This window comes from Drosophila albomicans, chromosome 3 (genome assembly GCF_009650485.2).
Source record: "Drosophila albomicans strain 15112-1751.03 chromosome 3, ASM965048v2, whole genome shotgun sequence".
Taxonomy (NCBI): domain Eukaryota; kingdom Metazoa; phylum Arthropoda; class Insecta; order Diptera; family Drosophilidae; genus Drosophila; species Drosophila albomicans.
In genome coordinates, this window is record NC_047629.2 from 28251041 (window position 1) to 28265937 (window position 14897).

The 14897-nt window shown below is 37.8% G+C and overlaps 1 protein-coding gene across 4 annotated transcripts in view; it reads left to right on the plus strand.

Moving 5' to 3' along the window:
• Window positions 1–14897, plus strand: part of LOC117567911 (uncharacterized) — a 75916-nt gene that overhangs the window by 9337 nt on the left and 51682 nt on the right. For 2 of the 4 annotated variants that reach the window (XM_052005330.1, XM_034248189.2), the window contains exons 2-3: window positions 12592–12811; window positions 12903–13039. In XM_052005330.1, the coding sequence (XP_051861290.1) occupies window positions 12592–12811; window positions 12903–13039 (357 nt within the window). Of the gene's footprint in view, window positions 1–12591; window positions 12812–12902; window positions 13040–14244; window positions 14814–14897 lie in introns of those variants that run through there. The other 2 variants (XM_052005332.1, XM_052005331.1) reach the window with 2 other exon arrangements.

Sequence of the window (14897 nt, forward strand, 5' to 3'; positions counted from 1 at the left end):
TGCCAATCACACAATAGAAGAGAATAAAATGCATAGATGAAATATTGATAGCCTTGTGAAAGATTTCACAACTTTTACGAAGCTATTCATTACGTTTGATACTATACATAACATTGTTTTTATTCACTTTTTTAGAAGTACAAAGACATAGAAATGCAATATAAATTTCAAAGAACTAAATTTGGAAAAAAGTAATTTCAGTTGCACAGAAAACTTCAGCAAGAATTTTATTGATTTATACAAATTTTAATATTTGCTTTAATAATTCGAACTTTTAATTATTTATGGATCACAAAATGTTTTTATAAACTTATATTACCCAAACATATTTTTTATTTAAGCAAACTTTGATCCACTTAAATAAGCATAATTTTGAACTTTATTTATTATAAGATATCTTTTAAGTCTGTACAACAACTTTAATACAAAAGGCAGAATAATCTTACCACACTTTCTTAGGATATAAATTGAAAAGCATGCATTTTCATATATGTACTTCATGAAGAGTTTCATTTGTCTTTCGATTAAAATTCAGCTGCCAATTTTACAGCTTTTGATTGAGCGCCACAAAGTAGGCCACAGAGAAGCCGAGAAATTGGGGCCACTGCGTCGTCATCCTTTGGCAGGATGAAGCGACGCGACGCGGGAGAAGGGGAAAGACTTTATCGAGTGTGCTCACAAATGTGGGCTAAGTTGTTTGTTTGTTGTTTGTGTATTGATTAAATTAAAGACAACTGCGCCCAAGCAACCGCATTCTCTGTGTGTATTTGTTGTTGCTTGCACTGCGTATACGTTGTTGAGATTACGTATACGATACGTAGCGCACATTAAAATTCAATTTACGTTCGCACTGACAGTTTGAACTTTAATTAAAGCCCTGACAGGCATCTCTAGCGTTGCCACGGTGATAAGGGTCATTGATTAGGCAACATGCCAGGACATTTGGCAGGCACGTGTGTCCTACCTTGGACGACGACAGCAAAGAAGAAGACACTTGCTTTCTTGCTACTAGTGAAAAAGACACATAATAATCAGATATCAACAACAGGGCTAATGTGTAAAGTAATTTATGTGGCAACATCCCCGCAAAAGCTAATAAAGCATTAGTGGCTGGAGACCTCGAAATGACATTTTGACAGCTTACAGCCGAACTGAAGCAGCAGTCAGCAGGAAACCGAGTCGAGGTTCGACATTGTTGAAATTTTTGACTAATTAAGTCATTGACTGCGAACGAAATGCTGCCAGCAATAGCGTCGAACTTCCGCCTAATGTGCTGGAGACACGCAAACACGTAGACAATTATCATCGTCAGGCCAATGGCAAATGACAGTGACAATTTTAGCATATTTGAAAGTTTTGGCGCCTGATATTAATAGAGTTATTTGTCAGCATTAGTTGAATACGACGCCTGCACAGAGGAAAAGTGTTGGTTACCCAAACAAATTAACACCTTTTATGCAATAAAATGTGAATGTGAATAATGTTCGTTGTTTTCCCTTTTTGCTATGCAAACCTACAACATTTGTGTCGTTGTGCTAAGCATTGTTATAAATAATTAAGTCACAGTTATCAATTTATGTATAGTTGTTAGCTCATAAGTAACTGACTTTTAATTGCTGACACTTGGAGTTAAGTAAAGTGCATCAAATTTTATATATCATTGTTTTAATGCATTTTGTATTATTAACGTGATAACATTGAAAAGATTATTTGATTTTCCAACCAAAGAATACCATAAATATATTATACAGTGATACTTCTCTTTACTATAAGTGCTCCGATTCAAAGAGAGAGCATGGAATATGATGGGTTCAATTGAATCTACATTTTATGAAATAGGTCAAGGGAATTTATTTTGAATTTATAAACTATTCTAGCTCTCTCAATAGAAATAATGAATAATTTGATTGGACGTATGCCATATCGAATCAAAAGCATTATTGGAAATAAGAATCTTTAGTGATTGTATTAAAAATAACACATTACTTAAAAGTTAAAGTATATGCGAGTTTAAATTATTCTTTATTTCTTTGTTAATCAATATTCAAAGTATAAACACAAAAAAAAGAAACTCATTTGCTTAACTAATTATGTGGCACACCTTGCATACCACTGAATGTTACCGATCGGCATAATTAAAAAATATAATCCATTTATGTACATGGCGCTGATCTGGATCTATAAAAATGTTGATAATAACATAAATATGAGTGAGCAGAACATTTTATTTGCACTCAAATTATAGTGATCGAAGGAACAGGGTTACTTGTAGTCGAACACTGTATTAAAGCGTTCGCATTTAGTTTATTCATGCAGCTCTTAATTCTGTGTTTATGTTATAGTCTTCCTGCTCACTTTATAGCCTTCCCTCCATCGTCATAATTCCCTTGGCTTCACATTAAAAGTTTTACATTCTGTTTTCCCCTAGATGCTGGTCTTGTCCATATCCTCTGTAGCCACAGTGAACTCCACACTTTTAATTAAAGCCGCTACAAAAAATTATAAAGCTACACGTTTTATGCACATATCCATAGTGAATAAAACGGCGAAAAAGAGAGAGAATTTGTGTAAAAGGGAACGCAATATATGCACACGTTTTACTGCAGCCAATTAAACCATAACGCATACATTATAATTTTATTTTTATTTTAATATTTATGTATTTTGCTATGCGTCCCTTGTGACTATATCATACACACACACACACATAGACAGTGTCCTGTCTATGTTACAATGTGCTATAAAAATGGCGCCCAATTACTTAAAACTAACGAAAAATTCCCCAAGCGTTTGTCGTACAATTTGCGTTCATAAATATAAATATCACACCTTTGCCTGGTTTCGTTAGCAATGTAGGCTTTGGGCCATCTCTGTGTGTGAGAGTGTGTTTGTGTTAGCCAGGCCAAGACAATGTTCCAACTACAACTAACTTGACACGCTCTATATTCCTCATTCTCTTTCTCTTTCTCACTTACTCGTTCTTTCTCGCTCGCACTGCTGAGCACGTGGTGCATTCGAGTAATCAAAAATGCAAATCGAGCCCATGAATTTCGAATTAGTTTTTAGCTCGTCTCGCAACAGCAACAACAACAATGCTAGCCAGGCTTATAACCAGCGCGGATTTTAGGCTAACGAACACACGTACACCAACACACACACAAAACTTACACACACATTTACGCACACAGAGATATAGATAACTATGGAGTGCTGTACGTACGTGTAACAAATTTGTATCAGTTAGTTTGGGCCTCCCTCGCAGCGTTTACCTAGAGCAGAAAAAAAAACAGGTTCGAGCCAAAAAAAAAAAACGAGTGGAAATAGTGAAGTTGCGCGCGCGACGCGTTTTGACAGCCGAATACACTGCGAGAAATGGTGGACAACTTCTCAAGAAAGTTACATAGCATTTGTACATATAATAGCATATTATTTAGTTCATCATAAATAATTTAAATTGACGAATTATTTTTCTGTATACAATTTTCAAATGGAATAAAAATATTTTATCAAGAAGTTGATTACATTATTGTAAACAATTTATTGATGATATTAGGAACAATTTTTCAAATTGAATTACTAGTATTAGAAGAAAAATCTGTAGCAAATACATTAATTTTATTTGTATTACATACACACATTTACATAGTATAAATCGTTTCACGTATAAAATAAAAGGCAATAAAGGAAAGCTTTTGCAATACAACTATTCAATTTATTTGTAGAATATTGTATTTAATATTTCATATTATAAATAATTATTATATTATATATAATATAATCGATCGCAATAGCCTATAATAAAAGATAATTTTTGAATTTTTATTTATTTTATTTGTGGAATTTTGTATTTAATATTTCACATTTATATTATAAATAATTTTTAGAGAAAATATTTAGAGAATCTTTTCTATTTCTTTATTTTTTTTTATTTATTTTCCTAAATAGATATTTTAGTGATGCATTGTTTATACATATATTTCTTAATTGTAATTGACTGCAATAGTAGAAGTTTCTTCAGTATTTACTTTAATAATCTTAGTACCCATGATGAGCTACAAAAATAGCTTCTTTGAGTGTAAAATTCGTCCCCTGGATTCTTTGGTAATTCTTTATTTTGTTTGTGGTGGAAGGGAGTAAGCGGAGTTACCGCTGCGTTTCGTGGTCCGTTTTGATTTGCGGCCTGTTGGTTTTTGAGTCTGTTTGTGGGACGAGGGGAAGTCTGCTGTACGTGACGCGCATTTCCGCTGAATGCCCATCAAATATAAAGTGCCTGCAATTTATACTTGAATTCCAACTGTAAAAGCAGCAAGAGCAAAAGCAAAAGCAGCAACAGCAGCATCGTCAACGGCACCAAATCAATGTAAATATTTTGGGAACGTCTTTTTTGCCAGCATTAAAGCGGCTTCGCTCAGATGAAGTAGTTGAACCTACGAGTAGTTGGCATTGCATTTCATGTTCAGCTTCACTTTTTCTTTGCCCTGTCGGTGTCTCCCTCGTTCTCTCTCTGTCTCTCTCTCCCTGAAAGTTGAGGAAGTGCATTCGTTTGGTTTTCTTTGGGGCTCGTTTTAGAGCTTGAGGTCTGGGGTTTTCTTTTCGCTTTTCCCACCGGCATTTTCAATTTTACTTTATATGCAAATTTGGCATTTTGTAGCAGCGCCAAAGCTGTGGCAGCGGTTGCCATTGATAGGACTCTTGCCCTGACCCTTTCACTACCAAAACGATAACCTTTCTCTTTCTCCATCTCCATTCCCTGCGCACTCACTGTGCGCTGTGCGAATGCTTTAAGCCAGCTTTACGTGGAGGCTGCGCCATTGCATTTGAATTTCTATAAATTTTACATTTTTCTATTTACGAGCAGCTGCAATGCTGCTGCCTGCCTGACTGAAACTACTAAAATAAAAGTCCTGCGCAACTCACAAAGCTCTTTACGTGTATTTTTCATTTAATTCTCTTTTGTACAAATTGTATAGATAAATTTTGATTTATTTATTGACTGGCTTGCAAGCAAAATGTAAAAGCTAGTTTCAATACATAAATCGCTCGCTTTTTGCGAAATATGAATTCAATTTGATGGGTACAGTTCTTTATTTTTTATAGAACAATTCCCGGTAAATCTGCTCTTTGAAACATGAACAAGAATTGGGTTTTGAAATCACGCGTATGACAACAAAAAAGCGTAGCCTACATCAAGGCGCACTCTGGCACGTAGACCACACGCAATGTCATCGTCAATGACAACTGCCAAGTTCCGACTGCCGACTGCTATTAATCTAAGACAAGCGCTAAGCTAGCTACACGACACGTAGTTACTTACCTTCCCTTTCCTGCTCTCCCCTCTCTCCTGGCCATCTATTTAATGGCAACACTCGCTGCTCGTCGGTCGCCTAAACGACAAAAGCCAAAAGCAGAGAATTGGTCGAAAAAAAGCTATTGTCGCAGTAGGCAATGCCATTTTACCCGTCGGCAAGAGTGTCAAAGTGCTAAAGTATGTTCAAACATTCATAAGATTTGCTCTCGTCTCTGTTTATCTATTTATTTGTGTGTGTGTCTCTGCTCGTTTCTGTTTTTCCTGCTGTTTCTGTTTTGTGTGGCTTTCTGCTAATATATATTGCCGATAAAAGGTACTCGCCCATAGACATTATGTGAGAAGAGTTTGCAGCCCCATCTGCATGTCAGTGCTCAGTGCTCAAGTGTTTAGTGAGGCTTTTTTGTACATGGCATTGCTTTCAATGACCGTAACTAGACACCAGTGCGTATGCGTGATGTATTTGTTTTGTGATGCGAGAGACTACAGTTCATTATGCTGAGCTATGTCAAGCAGTACACTGAGAGAAAAAAATAAGTATTTGTTGTTTCTAGTTATATATTTTGTATATTCTTACATATAGCTCATTATAAATTTGTCTTTCACCAGTTGTAATTTTTTCTTATTAAACTTTTAGCAGCTCTTTTTTCAAGTGCAGGTGCTTGGCCTGCTGCCATGGCCAAAGGCATGGAATGTCTACAGTCCTTGGATTTCACACAAGATGCCTGTTAGCACCTGGTCGCTCTGCGTGTCTTCTTTCTCTTTATTAGCCTTGAGTTCATTGCACTGCACTCTGCATGGCCACATTCTATGTGCCATTGTGCATCATTTTGCATTTTATTTTCTTGCACACTTCTTGGCCAGAAATTTCAATTTGGGCTCCACTCTCGCACTTCTCTTGCATGGCACCAAGCGCCATGTAAAGTGCTCGAGGCACAGAAAAAATTTAAATTGAAAATGCTCATATGCAATTTGTTTGGCTTGCAAACCCGCGGACTAAAATTGTTGAACAGTTTTGCGGAACAGTTTTCGGGCCTTCACTTTTACACACATCCAGACACACATTGTTGTCAGTTGCTTTTGGTTACAATCGTTTGCTTTACGAGCTCACAAAAGCATTTGGCATTTTATGCGAAATGTTTTCAGAGGCACTGCAAAAGCGCCAGAGTGCCATGACCAGACTCCTGATTCTGGATCGGGATCTGGGTCTGCAACTGAAACTGGGACTGAGACTGGGCATTGTAATATGTAGTTTTAACACCCACATACTTGCCCTCACACAAACACAGACAGACACACGCAGCGCTGAGCTTTAAAATTAAGCATACATTTTTAATGTACCAGCAGCAGGCACGAAGTCAGTGAGGTCTCCCTTCACCCCCCCAAAGCTTTATGATTGCAACTTTAATGGTCATGACTTTGCCAGCTGCATAGTTGACTGGGAGCAACCAATGTGGCACTGCTCCAGACTGACTGCGGCACTAGTTGAGCTCTCCCTGGGACATGCATTCGTATGTAGTTAAAGACATTGCATGTGGAAATAAGTCCAATCATGTCGCAGCATTTCAAACAAATGACAACAATAGAATGCCAAATAAGTCATCTTTTTGATGATCCTCCTTCTATCATGTATCTAGCGCAGAAATGGAATGGCTGTGTTTATGGTCTATAATAAAAGCTGACTTGGCATTTAAAGCATATATATGTATAGTAGATGTCGTTATTCTAATCTTAGCAGACTTTTAATGCCAGCATATTTATGCAGAAAAAACTGTTGGAATTAGCACTATTTTGAGATATATGAAGAGGTTATAAAATGTTGAAAATAATATAAATGTACGCATATTTCAGTACCGATATCCAATGTTAGCAGTGCATTAACATCCACGTTTGTCCTGCATAAATGATGTTAACCAGCATTGACAATATGGTCGCGGATAAATAGTCAAAGCTGATGGATGTGTTTTATTTACTGTTCCTACAAGTTTTTTACTGTCAAACATTTTATTCAATATAAAATTGTTAAAATACTATATATCAATTTAAGGTTTATTTTAAATAATTCAATCAATTGTACAAAATTTCCTTGTAGATATAGAAAAATAAAACCAAGTAAATAGATTCAATATTAAAAATTCGCAAACATATGTATGTTAATTGACTAAAATATTTTGTAACAATTCAATTGATGCTCAAAGCATATTTTTTATTAAGTAAGTAATTAACTCAATTGAAATATATATTAATTATTTGTTATATTGGTCAGTTGAACAAGAAATAATGAATACTTAATAGTTACTAACTCCAAAATACCTTAACAATTTACTTAAATTTCTGAGTTCAGTTCTAGAATTTATTATGGAATAATAAAAGCAAAGAAACTAATTAAAATAAATATAAGTTATCTCACAAATTAGTTATCAACAAATCCAGAAAGAAATTTGTCCCTCAAAATTCCAATGCCAAAGCCTTTTTCTCTTCTCTGTCATTCTCTCATTCTTTGGCACTTTCTCTCAACGATAACTATTTGTCTTGCCAAATGCCAATCAGATTGCCTGTTGGCAGCATTGCTCGGCTTCGTGCTTGATTACTCCTGGAGTGATTACTCTCACATGACAGCTTAACAAATTCATTTAACATCCATTGCCCAGTGGATCGCATACAATTAAATATTACTCATACGCCACATGTGACCAAGCGTTATACATCACTATGTTCCAGTTGCAGTGACTGAACAGTAAGCGTGATTGAGCAGCGGCATTCAGTGTCGCCAAATCACGTTGCAATTGCCACGAGAAGAGCATGTGGAGGAGGATGACTATCAGGATGAGCATGAGCACGACGACTACGACGACGACACTCATTAGACCAAAGCGTGATGCGTGACACCAAGTTTAAATTGTCGAAAGACATGGCTCCCATCCTCCTTCATCTCATCCATCTCCTGCTGCCTGCACATTGCAGCGTAATCTTGGCCATTACTCAAAAAGTAGCTGGGCACGTAACGGTCCACAGTTAAAAAAAAAAAAAGAAGAACGAAAAAAATGAGCAAAATTGAAGCAATGTAAACGAGCAATGTTTCTCCACCGACGCCACCTCGCAACCGTTGAGCTGTAATTCGAGTTGGTGGCCACCAACGAATAAAACTGCTTCTGCTCGAGCTTTGGCTACGCTCTCTCTCTCTGCTGGTGACATTTGTAGTCTGTTTGTGTTGCTGCTGGTGCGTCCTTGCTCCACAGCTGTGGTGTCAGTGGCACACAGCGCCATTCGTGTAGCTGCCACACAGTCGCCATTGCCATTGCCTTTGCCTTTGCCATTGCCACTGCGTTTGGCCTTTGAAATCACAAGCGTTTTTTGGTTTGTTACCGCGCCTTGTGCCTTGTGTTTGTTGGTTGCTCTTTGCTGGTTTGGTTTACTGCTGCTGTCTCGCGCCTCTCGCCTCCCTCTAATGGCTTTGTTATGCTAATTTCTTGACGCCTTCTGGCCATTGAAGTCGCCTCTCTCTTTCTTCGGCAGTTATTATTGTTGTTGTTTTGGGCTTTGATGCTGCTTTTAGGTCTCTTTTTTTTAATACAAACATTTTCGTTGCCCTCAACGCTAATTTAATTATATTTCTTTTTTATACCCTCGTCCACTTTGATGATGGGTATTCTGATCTTTTAAATTAAATTTAAAATTGGGTGAATTATATAGTATTCTAATGTTTAATTGTAATAAAAAATAAAATAATACGAAACACTATTTTTAAATTAAATAATTCGTTAATTTCAAGACAGTTTCTATTAACAAACATTTTCGTATTCTAAATTTCTAAATACATATTAAATTTGATATTATGTACATATGTGCAGCCAAAAGTAGCACACAATCTAGCATTCCGTTACGTGCTTTTTCTTGGCGAAAGCCTGAAAAAATTACATTTCCTTTTTTTGGGCCACGAAAAGTCAAAGCCAAATATAAAATACAAATGTTCACATTTGCAACATCATTTTCCAGCAATTTCGCCGCGAGCAGTCGCGCGCGAGTTTTCAGTCTTCTTTCTTTTCGGTCTTCTTTTTTCTTAGTTCTCATTTCCATTTTGTCGAGCTGTGTGCAATGCCACACGGTGCTGTTACTTTCCATGTGGCTGCGGCATCTCCGTCCCAACTTTATTTACTGTTGTCACTTTGGGTGCCCCAAAACATCGTCATCTCTGCGCTCGACTTCTGCAGCTGCCACAAAAAAAAGTGAATTTCTCTCTCGTCTTTCATGTTGACTCCACTTCACTCGCATGTGCTGTGTCCTATGTCCCGTGTCCTGCGTGCGTATGTGTCTCCGACGGGGTGAAAGGACTTACCCCATAAGCCTTTTATAAGCATCGCATAAATTCTTTGTCAATTGTGGCAAATGTTGCCCGACAGCAACTCTGACTCTCTGACTGGCTGACTGAGTGGCAGTCAGGCTGTTTGCCATCGCCATCGTCATTGCCATTGTCCTGCTTTCAGCTTGGTCCTGGCTCCAGCTTGTGTGCTCGCATAGTTTGCTAGAGCTTCATCGTCTTTTTTTTCCTTTTGCATGTCGCTTTTGGAGCACATACGTGCTCTCTAATTGTGCCACGCGTATGGTCGAAAGACTTGAGAGTCTGTAACTAGAATTTGATTGTGTCGAGGCATGAGAGTGCATTGATTGGATTACTAAGCCCAGCCCGTCAACTCTGCTCCACTCACTCCAATTGGCCATTAACGTGAAAGCACTGAGTGACTAAGAGTGGACCGCATTTCCATTTCCATTTCAATTTCAGCTCAAGTATATATCCCCAGGCATAGGTTATTGTTTGGCAAATATGGTGATATGAAAAGCTTACAACTTAAGCGGGATTCCGGCAATTACAGCCAACGGCTTACGAACCTGTGTGCAACGTATTTGCATACATGACAATTACTTATTCATTTAGTCAATTGAATATTGACGATGAGCATTAGTAGTTAACTCGATGCTCTGATTTTCTTCAGAACTAAATCGGTTTAACTCTAGCGCTTTTTCCACAGTATTTAACTTTCATCTCGAAATCCTTCATAAAGATTTTACATTTGAATTTAAGCTCGTTATCCCAACTTTATGTGTTTCTCTTTATGCGGGAAATTCCCACAGCTTTGACGCTCTTCATCAGCTCTTTTGTTTTATTGTTATAATAATTTTACTTGTAAATTCTCTTGTGCACTGAACTAATCATCTCGGCCCCTTTTAACATTCCGCGTTGGCCACTTGCAAGTTCCTGTCAACGACAAATCCCTGGCAAGATCGCATTCCCTGGGCGCCACTCCAGGCCTTGGCTAAGTAACTTAAAGTGCTTCACAAGACACAACTCAGCTCACATCAACTTATGCAAAGCATTTTCAAAGCACACATACACACACACATACACAGAGTTACAATTATTGCATAACTCGACGGGTAGCATATTGACAGGCCAGAAGAGGAGCGCACTTCAGGGTTTGTAGACATAGGGACAAACCAAGCGTTATGAGTGCTTTCCCATTCGACACGCACCTTCCTTCCCTTTTTTTTTTTTGAGTTTGCTCCCTTTCTAGGGTGAGTTCATCTGCCGCCCACTTTTGGGGTTGTCTTGTGATTGTCATCACACATTATTATGCTTTATTTCCGTGCCTTCTTTTATTTTTATTAAAACTGTCGTCAAATTTACATATAGTCAGCGAAAGAAAGTCGGAAGGAGGAGAGCGACAGTTTCCCGCCGAGCTGCTGTCTCGGTATGTTGTCCTCCTCCTCGGCCAGTCAGGGAATAGCTGCCTCTGCCTCTGCTTCTGTTGCTGTTGCTGATGCCATGGTTTAATGTTTGGGGTGCAACTTCTTTTCCTGGCAGACTGCTTGCTGTTGTTATTGTTGCCTGGCTTTGGTTTTTCTTCATCAGTTTGTTGTGTTCTGCTTCTTTTTTTTTGTTTTTGTGTCAGCCTTTGCTTTGCTGAAGTGTTTACAACACTTCCGGCGCATAATGGAAAACAAAAGGCTTAAAAGGATACACAAAGGATTTGAGCAATCAAGTGCGCTTTAAGAACTTTTGCCCCCATGCACGATAACCGGCTCAGTTCCCGATAACAGTTTTTGCACCTGCCGCTTACCTGGACTTGCAACGCTTGTTCTCGTTTTCTGTTTTACTCAGCGCCTCTCACTCGGTTTCAAAGTCATAACAATACTGAGTTTTCAATATGCCGAGGCCCACGTATGCCCCATAAAATATATCCTTATGTAGGGGGCAGCAGAAAAAAAAGGTTGACGGCAACATAAAACTTGAAGTAGTTACGTTCAAATGTCTGCACGGCTTTAGCCAGACAACAATAGCAATAACAACAACAACAACAACGTAAGACGTTGGCAGCTAAAAGCTATGAAAAGCCTGAGATATTTCGAAGGTCCTGACTGCAACGAGAAAGGGAAGCAGTCGCCTTTATGTCGAAAGTTTTCACTTGCACGTTCGGTGTGCAGGGCAAGAGGACATTAGATTCAATGGGATTTGTAATTATTCTACAAGAAATTGTACAAAAGCATTTCAGAAATTTCTGAATCGCCATAAAAAGGCACAACATAGTATGCTACGGAAGCGCAATCGTCTTTGCAATCGCAGTCCAGCACTTGAGTTACACTTACACTTCACACAGATATTTTCTGGCAAAAGTATTTCATGGTAGCAAAGTATATTTGAAACTTGTTCATTGTTGACATAGTATTGAGACATAAATTTGAAATGCTGTGGCTGCTTCAAAATAAATGTCCCATGGTTAACACAGTGACATTAAACAGATGAAAGTAATTCATTTAAATTACTTTAATTTACATTCGATCATTAAAAGGACTTTCGAAAAAAAAAGTTAAATTTACTTTTATTAATAATCTCGAATATCAAATATACACAGATTAGTACAATTAACCAAATAGTTTAAAATTTAGTGTGTACGAAATTTAAAACAGAAAATTCGAATTAAATAGATGAAAGTAATTCAATTAGGTTCGAATTCGATAAAGGCACTGCATAAAAAGTATTTTTATATGAAAAACAAGTATTAACGCAGAATGTGCTCGACTGTGAGATATACGCTTACCATTTTCAATATTTTTAGCTTCTAATACTCTTAAGTTCATCTTAATTCAACGGACTTTCGAATTTAAACTTAATATAATATATTAACTGTCTGCACCATGATATATTTTTATTAAAAATAATAGTTCACCTTAACTTATAAATATTTTCCATTTAATTAATTTTCCTGTCTCCCTCACCCTTTGCCTTCCAGATGCTGAGCCTGCAACAGAGAAACAGGCTAGCTCAGCCTGCCTGGCTGCTGCTGTTAACGTTGCTCTTGGCTACATTAAGCCTGTGCCTCGCCTGTCGCGTCTCGGAGTTTGCGTGCAAAGGCAGCGGCAGCATTGGCAGCATCTGTGTGCCATTGGACAAATACTGTGATGGACGCAACGACTGCGCCGATGGCAGTGATGAGCCCAAACACTGTTCCGGTGAGTGACTGCTTTAAGCCTGGCACCATTTGCATAAGTATCTCTATCTGTATGTGTTTGTGTAACTCTTTTCGTATCTTTTCTTGGTCAGTGTGCAATCGGACATATTATGGGGATATTGGACGTACATATGCCATAAAAGTGCCAACACCACAGTGGAATAAATTGCCTTTCCTCTGTCACTTGACATTCACCGCGTCCGGCCATGATCAAGGCGACATCGTTCAGGTGAGTCGACGGCCGTGTGATTGTGGGTTGTTCAAATGGAGGGGAGGAATTCTCAGTATGCCATTCTGTAGTGTTTGCCGTGCTATTGCACGGACTGTTGTCCGGCTGTTTGTCGTTGTTGGCTTTAGCGCGCCGTAGGCCAAAGATTAGCAGGCGCGCCGGCGACATAAAACTGCAATGCACACAAACAGAGGCAGAAAAGCGTGGGAGACAGCGTTGAAAAGAGAGCGAAGAGTGTTGAGTGAGGGGGGCACAGAGAAAGAGAGAGAGTGTGTGTAGCTGAGTGTCTGTATATATGCAGACATCCTCCAACTGGAGGCGAGTGTGGAACTCTTGTCACGCACAAATGCACCGTAAAACATTTGGGCACAATGCTGAGCCATAAAGAGATGCAAAGTTGCAGATGACAATGCGCCAGCTGTGAATACACTTGCTCAAAGAACATACGAGAGAATATTGAGTTAGAATAGTTGCAGTAAATAAATACAATAAAAAGAGTAATAAATAATTTTTCACATATTTTAAAGTTGGGTAAATAATATTTAAAATATATAAACTATCACTTCAAGGCATAATAAATACTCTAATAATACAAAAATGTATGAAAGTAGTAATAAAAAAATATTGTATTTTATTACATAAATCACATTTAAGTCGATATATAAATTAAATAAAGCATAATAAATATTGTACTAACAGTTAAATTAAGGAAAGTAGAGTATCAAAATATCCTCATATAGGCATCAATAATTCGAAATACACAAAAATCAGCAGTATTATAATATTCTATTATGGAATTGAATTGAATCAAATTAAAGTTAATATGTTGACATCCACCTCCAAATGATTGTATGGTACTATAATTCAATCGATAGGATTATAAAGATAAATAGAAAATTAAATGAAGGACGCATAAAAATAGTAAAGATTTAAGACTGAATAATAATAAATAATCACTAAATATTCAAAAATAAATAGAACAATATCATATGGTCTAACATATGTCAACGTATTGATAAGCGCGCATGTATTAGTGAGCTTTCAACAAAAAGCTACATAGTCATGCGATAAGCTTTAAGCTTAACTCATGTCCATATGCGTGAGTTTCGTTCATAATTTTTGCCTAAAAAATAAGTAGATTAAACATATAATATGAAATGATTTTATTTTAAAGCATTCGTAGTGTATTTTAGTTTCAGTTGCGCAAAGATTCATCACTTTTTGTCTGTGCTTCTCCTCAGTTTTTTTTTGTACGTTTCTATTACACTGTGATGGATGTCTGTGCGCTGTGCGCAGCTCTGACTTTATGTGCGTGCTCAATTAGGGATATGACTGAGCTATGGCCCAAATGCTGCTGGCAAGCTGTTTTGCTGTCAGCGAACGTAATACAAGTAGGCACAAGAATGGGGGAGCGAGCACTCTTTAAGCGAGCGAGGTCTTTAAAAGCGCCTTTGGGGCACAGACAGTGAGTCGAGACTGTCAAGAGTAAAATGACGAAAGCGTTGACAATAAAATTAGACACGCTTCAAAACATTTTTGGCAAACTGTCAGAAAAACGTCAATTTCAATTTCGAAAATAATTGATTTCCATGCAATTTGCGTAACAGCGCAATGAGCAGTTAGCTCCACGAGGGAAACAAGCTTTGAGGTGTGGGTGAAGCGTTACCAGGACTCGGTGTTGCGCCCAATCCCAATATAGATGGGGAGACAAGCTGTAAATAGGACACAGAAAAACAGTAACTAGGTAGGAGATGTTGACGACGACGACAACGAAGTGAGTCCTTTGCTGCTCCATTTCTCAATCATTTTCGTAATCCTGAACAGTGGCATTGCCTTTGCCTATGCCTTTGCTCTTCAC